General features: G+C 41.9%; 1 protein-coding gene across 3 annotated transcripts; it reads right to left on the bottom strand.

Moving 5' to 3' along the window:
• Nucleotides 1–1,696: 1,696 nt before the first annotated feature.
• On the bottom strand, nt 1,697–25,233 carry map3k4 (mitogen-activated protein kinase kinase kinase 4). 3 transcript variants are annotated; one of them, XM_039783597.1, is made up of 27 exons: nt 24,998–25,232; nt 19,058–19,248; nt 17,501–18,933; nt 13,582–13,842; nt 12,709–12,861; nt 12,430–12,587; nt 12,155–12,271; nt 11,956–12,055; nt 11,721–11,804; nt 11,353–11,622; nt 11,120–11,269; nt 10,594–10,755; nt 10,220–10,353; nt 9,480–9,558; nt 9,277–9,355; nt 8,705–8,798; nt 8,233–8,355; nt 5,415–5,515; nt 5,240–5,320; nt 4,943–5,134; nt 4,783–4,853; nt 4,572–4,688; nt 4,326–4,485; nt 4,086–4,208; nt 3,635–3,741; nt 2,774–2,953; nt 1,697–2,583 (listed from the first exon to the last, which is right to left on the bottom strand). In XM_039783597.1, exons 1-27 carry the CDS (start codon nt 25,027–25,029, stop codon nt 2,563–2,565), a joined length of 4,773 nt encoding a protein of 1,590 aa, XP_039639531.1. In that variant the 5' UTR covers nt 25,030–25,232; the 3' UTR covers nt 1,697–2,562. The 3 variants fall into 3 exon arrangements, with proteins under 3 accessions (XP_039639531.1, XP_039639532.1, XP_039639533.1); XM_039783598.1 differs by lacking the exon at nt 24,998–25,232 and adding an exon at nt 24,716–24,871; XM_039783599.1 differs by lacking the exon at nt 8,233–8,355 and having other exon boundaries at nt 24,998–25,233.
• Nucleotides 25,234–25,880: the final 647 nt, after the last annotated feature.

Genomic DNA, 25,880 nt, shown 5'->3' with positions numbered 1-25,880 from the left:
TGAAAGGTAAAAATTCTTGGAAACAGCTCTATCAGTCTTTATCACGAAAAAAGTTTGGGATATTCTCCAGACATTTGTTGTTAACAGATTCATCTCTTGGCCTTTATTATGTCGGCCATCTGTGACAATTTGTGTGATCTGTATTTTCCAGCCAAAATTATTGACGCATTTTTTTATTTCTCAAAACATTAGGTGCAATCACCAAATCAATATATACTTAGCAGTGCAACATTGTATTTGTCCTCAAAACATTTAGCTATGTGTCCAACAGTGAATAAATGCATCAGCCAGTGCATCGCTGCTACCAAAACTACATTTCCTTATCATTACTTCAGTCAGATGTACAGGGAATGGTGTCAATTGCACTACCAAGTAAAATATCATTTTGTAGACAACTGAAAACAAAAAAATAATTTTCAACATGTCTTATTTGTTTGATTTTATTGCTTTTCTTTTCCTTTTTTTATTACTTTTGGGTATTTTATTTCCATTTTATTTTTGTATTGCTGTAATTGTCTGATTTTATTTCATGGAAGTCCTGAAATGTTTTTTTCCTGGTTCAACCATGTAAAGCACTTTGTAACTGTTTTGAAAAGTGCTATAAATAAAGGAGCTAAAGTTAAAAGCTTATTTTGGTCCAGATTCACTCTGCAGCCACTTTACCTTAAGGTGCAGTAGGTAAGACTTATAAAACTAACTTTCTGTCATATTTGCTGAAACTGACCCTATGTTCCAGTAGAACTACATGAAGCAGGTCATTAAAAAACAAACAAATCCGGCTCGTCTAGCGCCACTTACAGCCTGTAGTGCAATTTGCAAAATCCACCGCTCCCTGTTCAGATGCACCAATCAGGGCTGGGGGGGGGGATCCTACCTACGGCACCTTTAAGGACAGTGATTTCACAACCTGGTTATCCAAAAGTTGTTCTTATAAAGGGCTTCTAACTGATCCATAAAGCATTAGTAAATGATGTGTACCATTAAAGCCATTAGTTACAACTTATAAACTGGGGTGGTGATGGCGCAGTGGATATGACACGTGCCTTTGGCGTGGGAGATCTGGGTTCGATTCCCACGGCGATACATCAACTAATGTGTCCCTGAGCAAGACACTTAACCCCTAGTTGCTCCAGAGGTGTGCGACCTCTGACATATATAGCAATTGTAAGTCGCTTTGGATAAAAGCGTCAGCTAAATGACATGTAATAAATGCTTTATAAAGGATGCCTTATTATAACATACACTGTTGTGAGAATAGATTTTCAGTGTTCTGAAAATAATTTGTATTCAATGAACGCAAACTGAGAAAAACTAAGTAAATAAGAAGGTTTCTCGCTCAGAGCGTCTTCTTTGCACAGCTACTTATCTGCAAGCTTCTGACACAACAGTAATCACTAATTGTGGCACCTGTAACTTTTGTCTTAACGCTATTTCGAACGCTCAAGAGGTCAGATCATGAAAACTGGACAGTGCCAGGCAGCTTGTGTTTAACTTGATTTGGAAAATGGAGCACAACAACATGAGACAAGATAATAATAAGATATTAATTCTAATAATTCTAATAAGAATGCACATATTTCAATGCGGTTAAGAAAGATATAACAGTCAACTCAAAAAGAAACTACCTACCTATTTGATAGAAATGCAATAATAAATGGCATTTTCATGATGGAAGAACACAAACAAACACATCTCATTAAAAAAACAAAACGATTGGTTTATTAATATTGTTTGTACATAGCAAACACTGTAAGAGCAGCAGAGGACCAGAAGTTGTGGTGTGTGTCAGTGTCTGTGTTTGGTTGTGTGGATGTTTTGTGTTCAGCAGCAGGGAGGGAGAGCATGCCCCGTTACGCTCCAGTCACATCAACAGCTCTTCACTGGCAGCGACCAGTAGACTTGAACATTGCTCCAACTTGACCTTAACTCCTCAGCAAAGGCAAAGAAAAATACATTTAAAAAAATCCTTCCTAGTGCCAAATGACAAGTGATAAATTAATTTGAATATTTGGATGGTGTTCATTTCATAAAGGTGAACCAGCGTCTCCTTCCATTCAGTGAGGCTTACCTCACTTTTTTCAGTCTCAAAGGGCAACTGAAATAAGATTGCTCCATCCTCTACACAACTGCCCCTTGGGGTAAACAGTTTAAAAGTGCCATAGATTTTGCCCCCACCCCACCCATCCCCTCCCATTTGTTAAAAAAAAAAAAATTCCTCAATGCCTTTTGAGAAGGTCTCTTCACCAGTGAGAACAAATGTGGCAATAGTTACTTTTACAATATTGTTTATACAAGAATTAAAGCCAATCCTATTCTTACAGTATGTACAGTCCCACCCCTGCCCCTCCTCCCCCCCAGTCCATGGGTACATAAAGACACAACCCTATACCCCATAGGTCCAGGTGTCCTCTGAAATGATATTGTATAAGTTCCTCAGTTTAACTCCATGTGCCTTCAGCCGTAACTTCCTCTTCTCCGCATCCAGTTCTTTTTTTCTTTTGCCAACAGCATGTACAGTAGTGCTTTCATTTGTAAACGTAAAAGCTGCAGAGGAAGGTCCATTCACTCTTCATCCGTACAAACCTGAAACAGACAAGAGATGAAGAAGCTTTAATGGGAAATTGTTGGATGACCAGTTTACCCATCCGTAAACAATCATTTTAAATAACTGAAGTATTTAGTCAAGCCATGACAGTTCACTGGTGAGATGTTTTGTGAGTAAATTTTTTTCTTTTCTTCTTTTCTTTAAATGTATGCCATAGCAGCATCTCACCTTAACAAATGGGTGGTCGAGCAGCATGCTAGCTGTCCAGCGACGTTTGGGTTCGCTCTCCAGACAGTGACCGAGATAGTCCTTCCCCTCTGTGCTCAGCTTCTCTGGAATGGGGGGTTTATGGCCCATGCCCACTTTGTACATGATCTGGAAGTTGTGCTCATACTCGTGCCAGGGCCTCTGCAGGTTGATATAAATTTAAGAACATCACATAATTTCAATAAGGTGTTTTTTTTTTTTACACACACATCTGTTTTTGGTGAAGGGAATTTCCTGAAGTCATAAGAGACCGGGACATAATTTAAGTAGTAGTATGTGGGCATGAGGTTTTGTAAGTTTTAGACAGCTATTTTAAATAACACAAACAACTACTACATTGTCACTAATCTGGAAGAGCAGTTTTGCTAAAGCGCTACTAGCTCCACCGATTTTGTCAGATTTAAACAGCAATTTGTTGCCAAAGCATAACAGCATCTCAGCCAAATTGTCTTATTTAAAAATCGGCTTGTTTTAACACAAAGAAAGTGGAAATTTTAACTTTACTTGATATAAATGTACATTCAATTTCACTCGAATGGACTAAAACATAAATCATTGCATGTGGAAGCCACAGCTGATCCACAACGCGTCTCTTGTTTGTAATAATAATTATAACTAGAGATGGTCCGATACCGATACTGGTATCGGTATCGGACCATCTCTAATTATAACACAGCAACAATAACCTAAGACAATAAGTATTTAAGTCTTATTTACAGCTTGGTATACTTGCAACACAGAAAGATCCCTGAATAAGATACAAGCCAATATAGCTTATAAGGATCTATGAGTAAGGCAAAACACTTTCCTATCACTCCTTACCTTTCCAGTCACCATCTCAATGAGAACGCAGCCCAAACTCCAGATGTCTGCTGCTCGTCCATGGCCTTCACCCTTTGCTCTGGTGATGACTTCAGGTGCCATGTATGCTGATTAAGACAAAAAATAATTAAACACTAGAATTTATTAAATCAGTGATACAATAATATGCAGGCTCGAGAAATATATTTGTGTATAATTCCACACAGACAATGGGAAATATGTTTGATGTAAAAACGTGTACCAGACAGTAAACAAACATACAGAAAAATGAAGATTGTTGTATCCATTACACAAGTTACAGAAAGGGTTTCATAGGACACCACGACTACACAAGAACACACTTTTGTAAGAAATCACAGCATGTGGATGGACATCCATTGGCGAAAGGGGGAAACATCAAGCCACAGTGACCCCTGGTGGTGGCATCCAGACACAAAATATCATTTCTTACCTGCTGTTCCCAGTGTGCTGTTCACCTCCCCTGGCATGGTTTGAGTGTTGTTCCTCAACTTGACTGAACAGCCAAAGTCACCCAGCTTAATCAGACCCGATGATGTCAAAAAGATGTTGGCTCCTGATATAAAAAAGAAGAAGAAGGAAACAGAGACAGAATGCACAGTAGGTAAATGAATACCGAGTTAAGTCTGGATTTCCTGCACTTCCGATAAGAAAAAGAAAATGTGACACTGACCTTTGATATCTCGGTGGACAATGCCGTGTTCATGGAGGACATTGATGGCTGTAGTGATCTGTTTACTATAGAGCCTGATGACATGTTCCTGCAGGCCCAGTCTGGACACCTCCTCCAGAGTGCCCTCGTCACAGTACTCCATGAAGATGTACATCTCCTCCTAGAGGTGAGTGCATGAACATTTAGACCAAACTGCTTCAGTACGCACCAATAATGCCTGGACCCACGGAAACTCGTGCCTCTTACCCGGTGCAGCTCAACTCCAAAGTATCGCACCAGGTTTGGGTGTTTAATGCCTTCAAATATTTTGAGCTCATCTGCAGTCTCCTTGATTGTTTTGTGATCGTTCGGCTGGAATCGGATCTGGTTGAAAAAATTAAAAGTAAAATGTTACCGCTACCTGCAGCTCTTAGGATTACTTTGAAAACCATTTAATTGATCTTGCTGGAGCACATACCTCCTTCATGGCCATTAGTTCACCAGTGTCAACGTTGATGCAGGTGTACACCTTTCCATACTGGCCTTCACCTATTATGATAAACACAAACATTACATCCTGTAGGTGCGTTGCGCATCATACACGCATCATAGCAAAAGCAGTCAGTGGGTAGCCGTACCTATCTTGTTGCCCCTCTGCCACTTGAATGTCACCTTCCTGAGCCCAACGTGCATGACGTTGTCGTAGGATTTGGGTGTGTGACACACTTGGCCGATGATGTTGCGTTGCTTCATCACAGCGTAGCGTTTGTCCTCAAACTTGCGTATGGAGCGACGGACGGACTCCATGGGGCTTTGCCGTGCTGCTGTGTCTGAGATGGGAGTCAGGAAACAGGATTTATTATTATCGTTACGGAAGGCATTCCCAATTGTATGTTTTAGTCAATCCAATGTGCCTCATCCCTCAACAATCTCACCCTTGGACTGGCTGATAAAGGTGCGGAGCTCCCAGCTTCGACGAGCAGCGCTGTTAGGGTCTCCCTTAGGGTAGGAGGGTTCTGGAGGAAGAAATCACAAGAGAAAATTCAGCCAGTAGGAATGATTAATATGCACAATGTGGATCAAACAATGCACAGTACTGAATGCACCCACCTTCTCTGTCCTCTGTGGGGCTGGAGTGGCGGCTCAGAGATTTGAAATGTAACTCTGCTGCAACCGACGACAGACGGTCATTCTCATGGTAACTGGATCCCCTGCAGGAGCATGGAAGAAACTGATGCAATTGTGGTTCAATCAAAACCTACCGATTCAGATAGTATGTTTCAGTCTGGGAGTTTCTCCGTTTATGGACAATATAAAGATCAACACAGAGTACAAGCTCTTATGCCAAGACCACTTTATTTTTATGCTCTTAAAATGTGTTATGCGAGTATGCTCTTGATAAAACTGCATACACTTAGTCCTTTATCTTTAATTAATTGTGGAAAATTTTGAAGTACAGGCCACTGCTTCCTTAAAGCATCTTAATGATATGAGACACAGTGGGCCCTATTTTAACGATCTGAAACGCAAGTATGAAACGCCAAACGCAAGTAGCTTTGTGGGCGGATCTCGGGCGCTGTTGCTATTATACCGGCGGGATAAATGACTCTTGCGCCCGACGCAAATCTTAAATGGGTTGGTCTGAAGTAGCTAGGTGTGGTTTGGGCGTAACGTGAAAATAACCAATCAGAGCGTCATCCATGGCGTTCCATGGTGGACTACTATTATGATGGCGGATTTGCCTGGCGCACGCCGGCGGGAGCTGTCCGGGATGTGGCAAAGTAATAAATGCCCGTCTTAGCCGGGTGGCGATGTTGCTGCGGCCTCTCGGGCGCATCTCCTCAAGTCTGGAGCCATGGAACGTGGGCCTCCAAACGCACCACCTGCACCTGTTGTGCCCCTTCCTCCTCCCCCCACTCCATCTCCGTCCACCCGATCCACCAGGAGCGCATCGCGCATTACTCCCGGACCAGATTCCGCCGGAGTGTCCAATCCCACCGTAGTTCAACATCACGTCTCCTTAAGTCCTCTAATATTTCCTCATTTATGTCATCAACACATCCATGATTCATGAAAATGTGTAAAACACAACAAGCCACAAAGAATGCTGCGACTTTTTGAGGATTGTACTGTAAAATGCCTCCTGATCTATCCAAACACATGAAGCGCATTTTCAGTAATATTTTTCTTTGTAATTATGTATGGTTTTCAAAAATGGGAACTGCTGTAGATGAGAGAAGTGTATGCGCGTTGTGCACACGCTACATTATGGCCAAGCATGCGCCCCTAAAATAGCATCTGAATAACGCGCTACTGACTTTAGACTAGCGCCACTGACTTTAGACCAGGTTTTTCCTGGTCAGTGGCGGAATTGATTTCTGAAACTGCAAAATAGGACCACATAACGTTTGCGCCGGAACACGCCTCCTCTTTTCGCTGAACCGCCCCCTGGAGCGCAAATACATTCCCTAATTTACCGACGTGCATCTGTGGAGGGAAAAGTCCGCTGTGTGCCGGGTGCAAAATAGGAATGATACATGCGTCGGTGTACAAAGGCAATTGCGCTGAGTGCAAGATAGGGCCCACTGAGTTGCAAAGGGGGAGAGATAATCTTCAACTTGAGATGCTATTAGGACAAATGTCGCCAGACTTAAAATGAAAATTACATTAAAAAAAAACTATATAAAGAATCCAACCAATCAAATACTACCCAATTCTATCCTCGACAGAATAGGGTTTCAAGATAATATATTAAAAAAACTGATAAAACCTTTCAAGGGAAGCACTCATTGATCCTCAGTCTGCCTTTTAAAACCCATTAACAGTTCAGCATGCATCAGAGTCATTATACAGCTCACACACATTTGAAGGTTAGATCTCTAGAGTGCATGTTCAGATTTCAAAAATGTGTGCTTTCTGGCTTATTTGTGTGTACAAAAAAGCCCAAACCATCAAAGCAAGAATGATGTTAATAGCACTAAAAAGCAGAATAGCATAGCCCACTCTTTCATTGAGGTAGTGTGTGTGTGTGTTTTTTTTTCCTCACACCATGCACAACAATCACCGTCTCTTCCTTTGACCAGTAACAAGACTTGTGGAAGGCCTTTTGTCTGATTTGGTGAAATTAAGCAGGGCTTGTAAATGGTACATTAACACTTCTAAGGCTGCAAATACAGCTAATTAAGTCCATCCAGAGTTTTGTTCAATTAAATTGATTTACTTTTGTAGCTTACATCAACACAATGCATATTATTTAGATGCATCTTCTAGCACTTTATGTAAGCTGCAGCAAGTCTATAAGTGATTAAAATGATCATCTGTACAGCCATGCTTTACATGCAGCATCAATGCATTTAAAAATCAATTTTTTCAAGTACAATTACATTTCAGGTAGAATGTGAAGGGAAATGCCTCATTATTTAATTGAATAAAATGCTTTTTGTTGTCCAAGCATCCAAACAATATATACAAACATAAACTAAAACTTCTCTTAGACAAAAAAAGATTGATGCTAGATGTAAAAAGCCTGGAAATGGGAGACCGACTTATTTTTAATACGATATCTGTCTAAATATCTAAATTTATAGTGTTTGTTCGGATGCAATCGGAAGGCTAAAAGCAGGAAATGAGCAATCTTCCAATAAAAAGGTATAAATCAAAGCGAAAAACCTAATAATGAAATAAAAACATGTACAATATAAAATGTTTCCCTCTGTAAGACTGCCATCGTATTAGCAGTTTTTCATTCTTTTCCTCTTTTGAAATTCACTGTTAAAGGGCCGGTAAGATTTCTAATCTTGAGCGTGAAGCATATTCTCCTTCAATTTCCAGAAGCCGTATGAAAAAAAATTTGTGATGGCTATTGTTATTGTATCTGAAGCTGTGCTTTGATAGCAGCTTCTACCAGGTGACTTGAGGGCAAGGCTACCTGACTTCACAGGGGCTGCTGCTGGGTGCTTTGGTGTGGCTGTGTTCCCCAGGGCCCTGAGGGACGGGGCGAGGGCCGTTGGGGAAAAGCTGGTTCCGGAGGTCGCAGGGGAGACTTCGAGAGCTGTGTGGTGAAAAAACAAACTGAGGAGCTCTGACTTGGGAGGTGAAGTGGCTTGAGAGGGATGTGTGTGGATAGGTTTGTGTGTGGGACTGGGTGGCTGGTCGAGGGACAGACGCACACACTCTCTCACTCAGACACTTTATAAAAAAAGAAAAAAAGACCACTGACATACTTAGAGCATACACATACAAAACACACAGCATCACACACAAGCTCAACAACTCCAGAGCAAAAACATCAGTAGGCATACACAGCAAAGGTGATGAGGCATGATGAGCCATGCAGGAAAGAGTAATAAAACACAGATGGCACGCAGATTATTGGAAAAGCTTGAACTCTAACCACCTACCTGAAACCTTCAGCATTTGGGATGAACAGATTGGGATTTGGTGGGTCACTATGGCAGCGAGGAACCTTTACAGGACGAGGACTATTCCTAGGAGCTGAAAAGAAAAACACCCAATTCTTCATTTAGTCACGCCACCCACAAAAGGAAACCTTGTTTGTAGGTTTTGAGAAATCTAAACACTACTTTTGTATGGCATTAATCAGCAGGAACATGGTTGTGGCATTCTGCAGATGGTCTGGTTTTAATCATTTATAAAAAAAAAAAATTTCACACTGGCCTAGGGCAACCACAGTTTCCTGCTGTTGGCCACTGAGGAGCAGCATAAAGTTGCTTTAAGGAGCCTGATTAATCAGATGAGGTTAGTCAGACCAACAAACTTCAGGCCATTCACAATGCTTCTTTGCTATTCTACGGGAATTTAATTGTTACTTCAGTGCTTTTGTGCCTGCTTTGTGTTAAAAGCCCTTCCCTATGACACCCAGGTTATAAAACTAGCAACAGAATGTAAACACCGAAACAGATCCTGAACTCCAAAAATGGAAGTCGCCAACAGTTAGTATCACAGATCTTACCAATGTACAGGCCGGTGACTGGGCTATGAGGTTTTCCAATCACATGTCCTATACATTCATTCATCAAAGCTTGTAAATTCTGCAGAAAGACAACATTTCATTTGTAAATGCAGTCAATAGATAACAAATACATCATATTCAAAATGCATGCTTGCAGTGCAATTTGTAGGAAACGACAAAGAGAAGAAAACAGGCAATTTTACCAGGAAGTCATCCTCTGGCAAGGCTGATATAAAGGCAGGTTCGATAGCCTGAAGAAAATCAAAACCCTGAGTCGCCCACCTGTAAGTTCAACATGGCAGTTAATCAGTGTGTCCCAAAACTTCACTCACACTGTACTGTGCTGGTAAACGTGGAGTGTGTATGGTTTGCAATTGTATTTCATGAAATAATCTAAAGGCTTCCCTATGTTATCAGAGAACATTTTCTTTTTTAATAATTATTATTTTTGTATTAGAATTGATTGTCCACCTCAGTGGAAATTTGCCTTTGGCTTCTTCAAAAAACATGCTACCAAAAGCTCTTGACAAAGAGGGCTAAAACAACATAGAAGATATCTGGTTTTACATGTAATAGTTCTAAAAATACAGCAGACAAAAAAAACTATTTTAATTACTATGAACTTGTACTGTAAGAAACAAAAAAAGCTTTTCTCTGTCTAAGTCTGCAGTTTGTTTAAGAACATTGTTTGTTACCTTTTTTATCCGAGATTAATGGCACTAGTAGGACTGCTTATTGATTAGTGAGGTTAATTCCCAACCAGGGTGCCTGGCTTCCACTCTCTTTGCAGCAATGCTACAAAAAGCATCACTGAGCAACATACTCAAACCCTTAAATGTTGCCTCAGGAACACCACACTGCGCCCAACCAGAGGGCAAAAAGACAGAAGGGAATAACTTAAAAATGTATGTGAATGCTCCATTGATAGAAGGTAAGGCCTTACCTGGGCTTGGTGCCCCTGCCACTCTCACATTTGGTCAGGACATATGTCATCCATTTGCGGGCAAATGTTATGTAGCGTTCCCCAATCCTTTGCCTGAACTCCCCTGACATCAGGCGCACCACTTCCTTGTGGTACTATAAATAACAAAAAAAGCAAACAGGAGTATATTTAGAATTACTGCCTCAACGTCTCCTCACCTAAAGACTTTGCAATTAATTCAGTTTGCAAAATATAACCCATAACTACACCAACCCTATTAGCCTAATTGTTGCTAAATTGTGGACAAGAAATGTCTGAGTAGAAGAAGGGATAGTGTAGATGTGCAGCATCTTAAGCATGAGCTTCTTTGCAAACATACACTGTGTAACAGTTACCTCGAAGGCAAAATTGTAGCCCTGTATCATTGCCTCCCTGTAGTACTGATGCAGAGTGGCTGACTCGGACTCCTCCACCTCTGCCTCAAACTCTGTGGTGAACATGTACTCCACTCGGTCGATGGCGGTGCTGATCTTAATGCAGAGCTGTAGTGCCTCATCCTGTGGTAGGAGAGAGAAAGATGGGGAGAAGAAAGAGTTGTATTATGATTATTAGTATTTTTTTCTAATAAAACCGAAAAGTCAAAGCGATCAGTGAGAGCATTTAAAACTTATAACTGCATCATTTTGAGAAATGACATATTGTAGTGTGGCTCTGAATGTAACAGATGCAAGCTTACTTCTAAAATCTGGCCTGATAGTGGCCGGTTTTCTGTTTTTTAGGTAACAAAGTGAAAATGCAGGGTAACTGATAGCATAAGCAGAGGGAATTAGGACACCAAGAGGCACCTGTCTTTTCGCAACAACACAAAATAAACAAGTGTTTTAACAGGTTATAAATTATAGTGTGTGGTTATATAAGTACCTTGAGCTCCTCCAGCGCACTCGCGATGAGAGGCTGACTAGATGTTTGTTCCCGGCTAAGAGTGAGCACATCCTCCATGGATTGTTGAAAGGCCTTTCGCTGGGCCACCAGATGAGCTGACTGCATCACTATCAAGAGCATGTTTTCCACCTGAAAGCACATTGGACCAGTGGAAGGCTTGTAAACACCGGACACACTCATACACACAGACTGAATTAAAAATGGTCACATACCTTCATGGCTCTTAAAGTGTCAACAGTTTCCATCTGGGGGACCAGTTTGAGCAGCTCTCCGTCCCACTGAGCCCAATCAGAATCAGTAGTGCAGTCCCCAGCTCCGTGTTTACTCATGAGCAGGTAGGCATCATCCTCTGCAATTTCATCGGGCTCTTTGGAGCAGTCTTTGCCAGCAGCGGCATTGAGAAGCTGCAGGATGAGAGGCCGCTGATCCATCAAGCCACAGGGGACAAAAACTTGCAGCTCCTCCAAGCCTGGAATCTGAACCTAGATGTAGAAGGAGGAGGTTACACGGGTTCTTAAATGACCTGAGGACAGAAAAGAAAGATCAGACGTGTGTGAAATTAACAGAAAAGCAAACGCACCTTGACATAGCTTCCCTTCTTCAGTGCCTCCAGGAAACAAGTCACCCCGTTATTGATACTGAAAACTGCAGCAACTTCTAAGTCCTGCACAGAGGGAATCAAACAAAGAGTGTGTCAGAAGAACACACAGTCCCAGTTCTTCGGTTAGCAGAGAAAACAGGGTCACAGATAAAAGTCAGTACTGTTGTAGCTTTCTATTTCAAGGGAGTGAAAACTCTTTACTGCTGTCTCTCACCTTGCGAAGCATTTTGGCAAAGCCCAGAGCCTTTGAAGCTCGTTCCCTGGCCTCATGGAACAGCTCTTTAAGTGATCGACTAGTCTCGATAACTGACCGCCTTCAAGAATCAAAAAGGTGCAATGTTTAAAACAAAAACTAAAAAATATTAACACTGACTGAAACAGAAATCAAATAATGATGTTATCCCCCCCCTAACCTGATCTCATCTGAGGCGGTGCTGTCATCTGCACATTCCCAGAATTCATTACCACTCTTTTGCAGGCCAGCATCAAGGAACTCTCCAGTGGATTTAAGCAGCATCCCAGCAATATCACTGCAAAGAGCAGAATAGTCCTTAGTTTCACATAAATCATTAATAACACTCTTAAAAAGGAAAGGTTCACATTGAAACAGGTTTTTCTTGCTGTAATCATTCCAGATTAACTTCAGAAATTGTGATCCTATCCTTAGACGAACAGGTAAGTGACTCACCAGAAAAGCTTGCCAGACTGGGCCTCCCCTCCACGGATGTAAGGAGTGATGACCTTGGTGAAGTGCCACTCCTCCTCTAACAGGTTCTTTAAGCTGTGAGAGGCCTGAGGCAGCTGCTGCAACATCTGGATCCAACTGTGCATGTAGTCAAAGTAGACCTACAAAAACAGCGACAGATGTTGGATAACCACAACTTACATTTCAATAATGCATACATTCATGAGACTCTCTCTACAATGATTATATACATTTAAACTTTGTAACTGGAAATAGTCTTACCTCGAGCATCTTGTGAAGGTCCTCTTCAAACTCATCAATATTGGCATTTGTCTGCAAGCCCTGAGCATCAGTCACCACGCCTCGCAGCATGAACTGATAATACTGCTTCATCAGAAGACCACCTTTAAGAACCTCCTTACACTCACGTACCAACTGCAGAGCACAAAAAACACATGTAAATTAGCACATATATATGACTTACCTGTCATGTAATACATGTATAAGTCTTCAAGGATAGTTCTGGCCAGTACAATGGTACCAATAGTTATTTCAATATTTGTTTCTTTAAGACAAAATTAAAAAGGTAGAATATGTAGTGACCCTAATCGTTTATTTGATAATCTATACAGACAGACAATCATTTTGTGTACCTATGGAAAGTACACGTTTAGGCTACTGGTTCTAACAATAGCGTATGTGTTTTCAGGCCATGCCATATGATTGGTCACTTTCATTTGAGCGAAATAAGCAAGCATGCAATGGAAATAAGATACAGTACAGGCCAAAAGTTTGGACACACCTTCTCATTCAATGCATTTCCTTTATTTTCATGACTATTTACATTGTAGATTCTCACTGAAGGCATCAAAACTATGAATGAGCACATGTGGAATTATGTACTATGAATATGTGTTCATTCATAGTTTTGATGCCTTCAGTGAGAATCTACAATGTAAATAGTTATGAAAATAAATTTAAAAAACGCATTGAATGAGAAGGTGTGTCCAAACTTTTGGCCTGTACTGTATATGTTAGTTAGACACATTCAGTCATTCAGCATGAGCAGTGAAGCCCGTATAGAAGAAGTCACTGAAAAACTAAACAACAATAAAATTTCTAACGCTAAAGTGAGTGTTTACACATGCTGCTTGCCTGTTTGATACTGAGCAGTGAGGGCTCTCCAGCAGGCCTCTGTTCAAGTCGCAGTTTAAGGCATTCATGAATGACGTTGAGAAGGACTCTGCACAGCACAAGGAACGCTGGTCGAAAGGATGGGAGGTCCATGTCCAGCAAATCCTCCCAGGAAACCTGGTCGGCTCCAAGCTCTGGATGAGCCGGACCACTGCAGGACACATGGCGCGACAGCTCTGGCAGGTAATCACTGTACAGCATGGGGTCTGGGAAGTCTGCAAACTGCAGGTGGAAGATCCGTTGAAGTTAATTCAGCATGTCTTATAGCACCATGCCTGTTATATTAACTGAGTCAACAGTTGGCTTCATAATAAATTCAAAGTTGTTTTTTATTTTGTTTCAGACATTCATTGCTGCCCAATCTCAGACAGGCATCTGTAAACATCCATCCCTTTTAGATTGCACGCCATTACCACAAACCTTTGACTAGCTCTTGATTTGTGCAAAGAAAGATCATCACAAATGTTCAATTCCTCACTGTACATTTCTAGGTGGAGGTCAGTGTCTGAACCTCCCTAAAATGCTCTCCATGAAATGATCAGAGCTCACCATTTCCAACACCTAGATGAGCTGATTATCCATTTTCCATTATCCAAAAAAGTCAATAACAATCTTTACTGCTTTTTTTGTTGTCATTTATTAGCTTGTGTTTACATATATCTTCTATTGTTTATAGCCTAGGCTTCTTGTAAGCTGCAAATGCCTTTTCCTCCAGTGCTTAATTAAATTTCAAACATTTGCACTCAAAACATTACAACTGGCAGTTTGACTGCTTTTGCTCGCCATTTTACAGCAATGCAAGACAGCAGTGAAGTGTATTACCATTATAAATGTAATATGACGCTTATGTAATGTCAAATATGTTGTTTTACATAAATTAGCACAAATGTAGAACCACATCACACTGCATTTCACCACACATAGTACTGGTTTAAGCTATGTGATAAAAAAATCTCAGAATTCTTATTTGATTCAATTACTACTTACAATACTACTTACTTCTACAGTGTGCCCTTTGTTTTTGCATATTGCAGTGTTTCCTCTATGTTGATTTTATTGTGGCGGTGCGCCATGGCAACATTTCTTCCGCCACGCTATCAGAAATAGGGCAGACGCACAATAGTCGCAGTTGCCTTTTAAATGATCCTGCCAGTATCCTCTGAATAGTAGAACTATTCAGAGGATACTAGGCCCGTCCAGTTTAACTCCACATACTGTTGTGTTGATGTAGTTCATTGTCAAAACGTTCGCTTTCTTCCGAGTCGACTATTAAATGACCAGCTCCACCAAAAACGTCACCGCGGGAGATGGCTTTCAAACGCAGACACCAAAATTAAGGTAAGAAATAAATAACTACCGCTAACATTACAAGAAACATAAACAGGCTAGCTAGCTAACTGTTATCGATCTCACGACGTGACTTTTTGCCCGAAGACAGCGTTGTGGAGAGTGAAACGGGAGACTAGAAAAAGGCGTTCAGGTAGTGTGTTGTTAGGATGGCTACAGTAAATCATAGGCCCCTGTTATCTAAAAGATTTTTAATGTAATGGCTCAATATCTAAATGATGATCTAAATGGCAGTCCACTCTCGTCCACCGCGCTGTTTACACAAACACAGCTCTACTCTACTCTAAATAGCGAATTTTGACAAACAATATAAAACAAAAGCTGTCAGTTTGTAGTCTGTTTATCTTAGTTTGCCTCAAATCTTGAAATTTGGACAAATTCTTGTAAACTTAAAGTGATGGTTCGGAGTAATTTCACCCTAGGGTCCTTTGCACCATGACCTCGAGCCAAACACCCCCCCAGAAGCTTTTTTCACCTGGGTCTAACATTGGACGAGTTAGCGTAGCGTAGCGTTAGCCGCTGAATAGCTTAGCGCAGAGGCTAATGGATCCGAAGTGTCTCTTAACATTACCCCACTAATAATGCCGCGAAAATGATACCAAAGGTCTACACTAGTATATATAGGTTATGCACTCATAAAACGATGGATTGTAAAGTTTGTAAGTACACCAGAAGGTTATGTAAATAACACTTGCCTGCTGGCTTCTGCTCTCTGCTGTTGTTGTTGCTGCTGTAAGACGAGTGCTTAGGGACATCTACAAATTACAACACCGAAAAGAGATGCAACAAAAATATTTTTTAATTTAACTTATTTTTTAAAGTAAGTGCTGTAATATAACTAGCAGGAGACAAGTAATAATTGAGGTAAGTTTGGAGACATTACCTTATTTAATCATTAAATTAATAAATATTTTTGTTGCATCTCTTTTCGGTGTTGTAATTTGTAGATGTCCCTAAGCACTCTTACTGCCTGGTAGTAACAGCAGCAGCAGCAGCAGAGAGCAGAAGCCAGCAGGCAAGTGTTATTTACATAAACTTCTGGTGTACTTACAAATTTTACAATCCATCGTTTTATGAGTGCATAACCTATTTGTACTACTGTAGACGTTTGGTATCATTTCGGGCATTATTAGTGGGGTAATGTTAAGAGACACTTCGGATCCATTAGCCTCTGCGCTAAGCTATTCAGCTGATAACGCTACGCTACGCTAACGCTCCCAATGTTCGACCCAGGTGAAAAAAGCTTCTGGGGGGGTGTTTGGCTCGAGATCATGGTGCAAAGGACCCTAGGGTGAAATTACTCCGAACCATCACTTTAACTGCTGGCTAAACTAACCATCCTCTGCTGGAGCGTCAATGGATGTATTATAAAACCAAAACAAACCAACGTGGCTACTTAATATACATGTGAATGACGCAATCTTTATGTTCACGTCTTCATTCTTGATGATGATGCTGGTTGTCTTCTGGCCCTCATGACCCCTGACCTAGGACTAGGTATAAATTAAGTACATTTGCAGAATGATATGGTATTAGGCCTAGGCCCAATTTGTTAGGAATACCAGTTGTACCATAAAATAGGATGAGAAATAGTATTGTTTTATTACAATTCTATACAACAATATTGAATAAGGTAATAAAATGTGTGTGTGTGGGGGGGGTTTGCTGTTCGGACAGACTTGCCCCGACTGCAAAAAAAAAAATCCTAAAGGAAACACTGTATTGAGTGAAGAATACTGCATTTAATTTGATTGTTAAGCACTACGCCATGCTCCAGGCTGTATCACCATTTTATTAACCTGAAAGTGAAATAAGCTTGCTGAAAAAGAATGCCGTCAATGATCTTGGGTCTCGTTTGTATTGTCTACGAGAAAATGATCCAAAAGAAGGAAATTATTTCTGTACTAAACCAGCCAATGTAAAACAATGCAATCAATGACATTTCGGAACCATTTTGAAAAAAAACATCACAATGTTCCAGAGCCCAAGATGACATCTTTAAATTGCTCTTTTTGTCTGACCAACAGTCCAAAATCCAAAGATTACTTATTGCTCATCAAAATTGTTGTCAATTACTTTTCTACCAATCAACTAATTGATTTATCAATCAGTTCATCAATTATTTCAGCCCTAAACAATAGGCTACATTTTGATATATACATTTTAAAACCTAATTTGTTACCTTATTTTTTTTTATAGTTTAATATTTGTATGTATTTGTGTAAACACTGACATAATTTAAAAGGGATGGAAAACTTGAGTTTAAAGACTCCCTGTAGCAAAAAAAACTCATGACTTTATTTCTTCTATGTGCACTTGTGTCAGACTCAGCACAAGCCTACTTGAGAAAGAGAAGTCTACTTGTACTACTACATGGCTTTTTTTCCACAGCACACCAGTCAGTAAATGTTTATAATTACTGAATTAGCTGTAATAATGCTATTTAGTTAATTTTAGATTCGCTTAACAATGGATTATTTAGGACAAATTATAGTAATGATTAAGTGTGGAGGTAAAGAAACAACAGCCTCACCTCCAGTGCAGGAGTGTGGCGGAGCAGCGCTGCTCTGGACCTCTGGAGAGAGCGGTCCATCAGTTTGTGCAGTCTGAGAATCAATTTACGCAGTCCCATCTGTTTCAGAGCTTTATCCACAAACGGTCTGTAGATGGCAGTAGGGCAGAATACTCCCCCTCCCGTAATGGATTCTGCACTTCCTGCAGTAGCAGTTGGGAGAAACTCCTCTTCTGACAACAGTCGGGCAAATTTAGGAGTCAGGGAGGGAGGCAACTCTCCCTCTGCTACACATCCCAATATTCCCTCCTCCTCCTCCTCAGCATCCCTGTCCTCTCCATCGCTTTCAGCTGTAAAAGTGGCTGTTGAGTCATTCTCCTCATCTTCCTCATTCTCCTCTTCTTCGTTGCCACGGGAACAGCGAGGTGAAGGGATCTCAAAGACAGGCCACCCGATACGGGATAGATCATGAAGGCCCAGAACAGTGGCCATAACGCGCAGCTTCTGGTTGAGGTCCTGGGTGATATTGAGCCACAGACAGAGCGCCTGCACCCTGCCCTGGAAGTCTCGTGCTGCATACTTGTCATAGTCCTTCTGCAGGGCCTGCAAAGAGGGGTACAGCGCTTCCACAGACTCCAGCAACTCAATAACACGCTTGACCTGCTCAAATGCGAGCCGCTGGCGCTGGAGGTGCTCCCTGCAATCAGCACCAGAGCCCAGAGGCTCTGCTGCATTCATCGCTGGCGAGGGGAAGGCGCTAAAGCCCCAGGGATCTACTCCACAGTGGTTGGTCTCTGCTACAGCAGTGTCCCTCTGCTCTCCGCAGACTAGATCGGGGACACTCTGATAGTCCTCCCCTATTGTTTGAGACCCTGAACACTGGGCCCCTCTCAGGCTGGTATAGTTGACCTTAAAGTGCAGAACCTCATTGATGATGTCAGGGATGGCCTGGCGGGCAGTGAAAAGAAAAAGATCTTGGTCGCCGGTGGAGCGTCGTGCATGCCAAGCTTGCAGCTCCAACCAAATTACCTCGTTGTTGTGACCCATGAAGGCCATGTTTTCCAGGCCTCTCTGCTCCTTCTCCTTCCTCTTGGAGGACATAGATGTGAGCTTGAGCAGCAGCCGCAGAGTTTCAAAGAACTTGAGGCGATCGGCAGGACAGTCTGTCCTAGAGGTCTGGCGGTGGGTCCGGGCAATATGGGGCATAGACACAGGAAGTTTGCAACTGCTGCAGCCCAAACTCAAGTAATGCTTCCTGGGATCCAGGTTGATGGCACCAAAAGGGCTCGACTTTGAGAGTGGATCCAGCATGAAGGAGCCTTCAAAAGTCTTCTTGTGGTCTCTCTCTGTGGAGCGCAGTGTTGCCCTCTGCTTCTTGCCCTGCTTGTAGCTATGCTCCTCAGGGGCCTCCGCCGGCCTGGGACTTTCTCTCATGACAGATGGTGTAGCGTCCACTGAAATAACCACAGTAAATACCCAGTCAATATAATGCATATACAACTGCATGTAAAAAAGGTAGTATATTTATATATTTAAGATTTTCATATATACTTCTGTCAAATAGATTTATTTACTTACCCTTATTCGGAGATCGACCAGCACTCCTCGCCGGGTTGTTTCTATGATGTTTGCTAGACATGCGCTTCATCTGGCGGGTGGAAAAAGGAGGTGTTGTGCCATACAGGGCTTCCTCTTCCTCACTGGGAGAGTCCCAGGATTCATCCACCTCAGAGTTCTGTTGAGATGCATCTTCCACTGGATTGGCCTGCCTGTCAACATTTAATGATATCAGGGCAAAAACAGACAGGACAAACTATCAACATGGGTTGCTTTGCATCTTTACAATAAGCACTGTTACCTGGAGGTGATGTTAACAGCAAGCCAACGCTTTGGCAAACTTAAAACTATTTCAGTCCTAACATAGCGAAACCAAAGAAATGTGTGTGCATGGTCCAATAGTGCTGGGTTGTTTGTACCCATAACAGAGTTTGCACCAAGTCTCCTCTAATGCCACGGCAAACAGGCTGCTTAACTGCAACTAGACTGAATGTCTGCTGCTACCTACAGCAGACCGACGAGTTGTCCGTCCTTTGGAGCCTGGCTGGCTGCCTCCCAGATGTACAGCGGCAATGCTCTGTGCATGACCACAACCGCCCAGACGCAGGATAATAAGCTGTGGGTTCTCTACTGGCACCCTCTCTTGGTCTACGTAAACATAATGGCGCAACCAGAGAGTGAGAAATAGTAACCCTCATTAACTCTGTCTGCGAAGTCATCAACCATACTGCACAAATCAAGATTCCATGGAGCACTGAGACTCACTCACCCAAAGTGTATAGAAGTTGTTAGATCATATGCAAACACAGTGCTAATGCAAAACAGCATGGTCACTTTTATGTGTTTATAGTAACTCTTGAGCAACAATGAAGATGTGAAAATCATTGTTGCGTCACAACATTCTGCCTGCGAATTTCAGGCTTTGAAAGGCTAAAGCAGAATATGATGCATCTAATTCTGCAGAAAGAAAACACTATAAATCGATAGAAACACCTTCTACTGGGAGAAAAGAAGAAAAAGAAAGGAAAGCGGAGTGTGCGAGCAGCGTGCCTTTCCAGATTACAATGTCAGAGCTTTTGTTCCCTAATGCCTTTCTGAGGGGTTTTTAACAGGATTAGAGCGAAAGGTTGGAAGGTCTGACCCCGCCAACAAAAACAAAAAGAGAAATAACGGGAGGGGCATGAAAACGGGCGTCCTATATGCTGGTCGCCATGTGTCCCTCCATCGATCATCTGACTGAAAGGCATTCCCCAACACACGCCTGTTTGTGTAGACAGAGTTGAAAGGGGCACACTCTCGCTGGGGGAGTGTGTGTGAGTGTTAAGGGAGGGGGGGTTACTCTCTGGAAATCACGTGCTTAAGCTTTTCAAGAAACCAAACAGAGAGAGAGTGCTGACTTCTATTGCCCATCTGCCCCACTGCAAAATCTGTCTCTACAGCACACACAGAGTCCCCTGGGAGCAGCAGTGGAACTACGCGCGAGGCAGACAGACACCTGCTGCAAATCCTGCGACCTCAAATGCAACAAGACGAAACATTCTGTAAGAATAATGTCATTTGCACAACCATCTTAACCATGACAGTCTTGAAATTACAGAATAACTCTTGCGTGAAAGAACACTGGTGCCTTTATGAGTGTATTGTATGGGAAACTGTGAAGGGGCTTGTTCTGCAGAAGCAGGACACAACAGTGATCTTTTCAGTATGCAGGCACAAGAAGGCACAGTAAGCAATCGTACGTGTTGCAATAATGCATTTAGCACAACAGCAACAGACAGATTGCTGTGGTTTTGCAATGCAAAATTTGAGACAGGTATCAGGAAACTGCATAAAGTAAATGGCATCAACCTCCTACCGCATCAATTACCAGTGCGATCAGATTGTGCGCACATTTGCGAACATCTCAAAGCGTGCATAGGTGTGTGATGTCAAGGACAGAAATAGCACATGCATGCGAGAGAGGAAATGATACCAAGTTTTAAAAAGACACTTCTCTACGTAGAAAAGCATGACTAAATCCCTCAGGAATGACAGCGGAACCAATGACGCCATCACTGCCGGTTGTTTGTTTGGTTGCCATGAGACACTTCAAGCACAGATTGTGCTGTTGCAATAAAGACTGCACAAATTCCTCTTCTGAATTCTTTGCTTTTTTTTCCCTAAAACCTACTCACAGGCCACACAACAGTTAACCCTTGCAGCACTATGGTCTTCAAGCTGTCCCTGCCTGGCTGCCACTAGTGAATTATCACTGCAGATGGTGTCTGGCTGGTCTCAATGGCTCATCTGATGGCTCATTGGGGCTCCAATAAAGGCCAGTGGAATGCTAGAGCCCCCAGGCAGAAACACTGAGTGCATAATAAACACCACAAAATCGAGTCTTTTCTGTATGTCGACCGAAGCAGTGATACGAAGGGCTGCCAGAGTCAGGGGGGCCTGACCTTTGACACCAACCATCCACACACTATTGTACCAGGAAGGGGCACTCTATTGTACAGCTGTGACACGTGGCCCGTGAGGCCCATAGCTGAATAGCACACAGCTGGTTAGTGAGCACACTTGCTCACAATGGCCAAACTAAAGGGGATTTTTTTTTTCAGAGAGGAAAAGGAGGAGATGGAGGCCGGGGTTTTGTAAGAGCACACTCTCCACCAATTAGGTCATGCTGGCATGACTGATGCTTGGTAGGCTAAATCCAGATTTTGATTACCCCCCACTGTAAAAAGGACATGTCTGCTGTCAACTAATCTCAGCCCAGGGTTAACTGGTGAGGCAATCAGAATATAAAACCTATGTGTGCACATGTACCCAAGTCTTAGTGGAAGTGTAGCTCATACTTACAACAGTATGCATCTCTGAACTGCTGCCTATCCCTGATAAACAGACAGAGCTGATGCAGCACCAATAGGCTGACAGAATTCAGAAACAATGAACATGACATACTTGACCCCACCCTTCTCTGTAACAGTGTGACATTGCCAGGAGTGGACTCCCAACCGCTCACACATGCAACTGTGCAAGCATACAGTATGCACAACAGAGGAGCTTGCTTCTGCAAGACATGGTGCTATATGCAAACAGCCACCTTAATTCAAAAGAATCAGAAAGCCAGTGCATTCCTAAAACAATGCTGTGCTTACTATCTGACCTTATAAATCACTTGACACCATAAGGGACCTTTTTTACAGCAGACATTTTGACTTGTCATAGTAGGAAAAGCACAGCTAAAATTGATAACCTTAACTATGGCTCAATTCCATCAAGTGTCCCAGTAAGCTATTTCAGTGAGTCAGCATGCACAATACCAGGGCCTCTCCTAAGTGGAATGCAGCCATCATTAATGTTTTTGAATACACTTGTGCTTTTCCTACCGAGACATGTCAACATGTCTGCCGTGAAAAAGGTCTATACATCCTTATTCTAAGAAAAGACAGACTTGGCTGTATCAGTGGAAGCTTATGCTATTAACTACAACAAGTCACACAATGCAAATGTATCTAAATGTAGACAATGATTGCAGACTGTGTGTTGCAGCATGAGGTAAATTGTATAATGATATGTTTTTCACCTTATGCTACTTGCATCATAAATGCAGTGCAGGCAGCAGTCCGCCCCACTTATGAAATTTAATCTGAAGCTGTAGAGAGTCATAAGCAACATCTGTGTTAGTTTCAACTTGCATTTCAGTTTCTTGCAGTCGTGCACATCATACATTCCAAATCAAATAGAAGAACACGACATTCTGCAGAACTTAACCATCCTTGCCTTCCTTCTCTACCATGACGATGTTACTCCTGCAAAGCATTAATAACATAATTTGCGATAGTTTTCGTAGTTACAAAGATCCTATTCTTTAAAAGGAAATGACAGATGAGAGTGACAGAATGTGAGAGCAGCACACATTTCTCTCAAGCAGGTGTGGGCAGAGACTGGATGCAGTTAGGAAATGCTCGAGGACGGACCATCTGTATTCTACAGCCTGTCCTCCTGGCAAATGCAGGCATTAATGAGTTCTACCCATAAGCGTCTCTGGGGCTCCAGGCAGCTATCCACTGCGCTCTGTTCACCACATCCTGAAATCTCTGGAATGCTTGTGAACCACAATGTCTTCAGACTGACTTTGTGAAGAAGATATTATTGACAAAGGACCTCTGTACTTGCTAGTGATTAGCCCTTAATTGCCAAGCAAGCACATAACTCATCTTTCTCAAAAATAGTCCATCAGATTGAACCAACCTCACATTCAGTGTTAAAGTACTGTATGTACACTCAGCTAGGTGGATGGAAGTTAGTTACAAAAACTAAAAGACAACTAATTTTGCTGAATCTGAATCGTATAACAGACATATGCAGTCTAAACACAACGCAGGTTGAACTTCCTGCAAACTATGCAGCTTCTTCTGCCATGTAACCTTCACTGTTTACAATGGTCCAAGTTTTGTATGTTTCTAATTCCATTACTATAGAAATGGTAAATCCAACAAATTCTCGGGCAGATCCACATTTAGGCTCACTGACACATACATGCTAACTAGTAAACACTGCCAAGGCAATGAAGGCATACATTTGAGCTTTACCTTTCACCTCAAACTTTGTGCACAAACTAAAGTATATAACTGGAAAAAAACGAGAATGAAGCTCTTGTAATCATGTCAACCTGTTACACGTTTCCAACAATAGCATGACTCAGTATTTTTCTTTATGCAATAATGCCAGGCAGCAATTAGCCTACTTTAAAAGGTCCAGTATTGCACAATCATGCAAGCTGTTTGTGTGTCTACATCGGACTGAGTGGTCACAAGGGTGCAAGGGAATAACAACTGGCTGGTACTCAATCATTACTGAAAAAGTCGCCAAAAAAACAAGCTGTTTGCTCGAAACTAGGATTATAGCAGATGACAGAGCTGATCCAACGTGATAAATGCACTCAAAGTCACTCGCTCTGCAGACAGACGAATGCATGTTGAAGAGAAGGGAGGAGAGGGGAAGACATAACAGCAGATTCCTGAGGGTCTGTCGCCAGCGGTCAGGGGCAAACACCGCGGCATTTCGATTAGGAGATGCGCAAATATGGCAAAAGCATCTTATGACTGTCTGTGTGTATGCATTCCCCTGGGAGATTGCACAAATGTCTCGTTCAGTAACCTTGTCATCTGAGCACTAAGAATACGGTATGATTAAACCTTTGCCGCTGCACATGACGTTACATTTACAACAGATTGTCAACAAAGTTATAACCTCTACGAGGAACAATAATGATCCAAATAAAAAAAAAAATGCATTAAGTGTATACTGTAGTGTACACAGTCAACGAGCCCATCATGATTCAGCATTGGAGTGCGAGACAACAACACGAGCGCCAAGTCTAGCTAGATGATTAACAAAAACAGTGGAGCAACATGCTAGCTAAAGCCAGCTAAGTTTGTGCTTTTGGTGTTATAATGAACTGCATGGTCTGGCATACTCAAACAATTAACAACACACTTTTAAGTCCACCTCACACATTGCAAAAAAAAAAAAAAAACTATATAGCTCCAGCTCGGTTAGTGAACTTGCGGGTAAACAATAAAGTGACAAGCGGCAGCTAATAACGTTAACGTTAGTAACGTTAGATGTTAGCTAGCTTGTTCCCTGACATGTTGCACTGTTACAGCGGTTGATCATTGTTTGTAATGTTACCTTATCATTTGGCGAGCATTTTGCCTTTCTATCTAGCAACCCAGAATCAGACGACAAGATAATATCTGCAGCAAAGTACGCCTAAAAATGCTGCTCCAAAAAGTTTGCAACTCCAGTGTTGCAAATGCATTAACTGCACGCGTACCACTATTTGACAGGAAGTCAACTTCTAAGAGATGCGCAAGCGCTCCCATAGAGCCGAGTGCAGAGTCACGTTCAGCTCCCTATTTGGCAACTGCGAGGTCCTGATGGTGTAGTTGTCTGTTCAACAAATTCGCATACCTGCTGGGCTTGTTACGATCCGGAGGCTCCATAGAAAAACAGTGGCTTCTTGTTCCTAGCCGTGCATGGACTAAACCATGTCCAAGCGATATCAGATAGACTTTGCACCGTTAAATCTTTGCAAGAGAATCGGATTTTTGTCTCTTTAGAGCACTTTCTATCCGCCGGCACAGTTGACTCTCGCTTGTGCGTATGCCGTCGCCATCTTTCCAACGTTCATTGAGGAGGAGTGCCACAGTCTTGCATTACTACGGCAGCCCGGATAGGTCAACTACGGTCATAACTGTGCAGCCAGGGCCCCAGTGTTTGTTAATGGTTTTTAACCTCAGAGTACAGTCACAGTGAATCAGTTATCACATGGTCACCTCTTGACTGATATGATCAATGATCATACTTTAAATCACTTGTTATATTACAGTGGTATTCCTATATGCTGTAACATTACAACAGCCCATGCATTATGGGGGTTCTGGGGGCCCCTGGTGGTCTTGTGACAGTTGCCCACTTGGTTATTCAACCTTGCTAAGGCTAAATTAGAAAGTTTACATTTTTGAACATAAATATTACGTGGTGACACTGAAATGTAAATGTTTGCGAATTTTATGGGTAGGGTTCTAGGCATTATGCACAAATGGTGACACCAAAAACATTGTCTAAACATCTACAGCTAAAACAATTGTATCTAATTAATCATTAGACAAATCCTGAAACAAAAGGAGCTTATGTTACCCTGATAACACTGATAAAGTATAGTCAGAACAGTGACCTCATTCTGATTCTTATTCAATTAAAATGCAAATCTTTGATGATACGAAGGAACCGCCACAGTCAGTGATTTGCTTAGATATGTTTTTTCTTCAAGATTAAGTAATGTTTTTAATTT

The sequence above is a fragment of the Perca fluviatilis genome, chromosome 19 (genome assembly GCF_010015445.1).
Source record: "Perca fluviatilis chromosome 19, GENO_Pfluv_1.0, whole genome shotgun sequence".
In the NCBI taxonomy this organism is placed as follows: Eukaryota; Metazoa; Chordata; class Actinopteri; order Perciformes; family Percidae; genus Perca; species Perca fluviatilis.
Note: the sequence above shows the minus strand (reverse complement) of the source record. Positions and strands in the feature narration are given on the sequence as shown.

Excerpts from the sequence above, each read along its gene's own strand:
- map3k4 (XM_039783597.1), bottom strand. The coding sequence starts at position 25,029 with ATGGAGCCTCCGGATCGTAACAAGCCCAGCAG. Across the intron at positions 13,843-17,500 it reads GCCACACTCCTGCACTGGAG|TTTGCAGACTTCCCAGACCC; the intron begins GTGAGGCTGTTG and ends TTCCACCTGCAG. Across the intron at positions 10,354-10,593 it reads GCTACAATTTTGCCTTCGAG|TACCACAAGGAAGTGGTGCG; the intron begins GTAACTGTTACA and ends TGTTATTTATAG.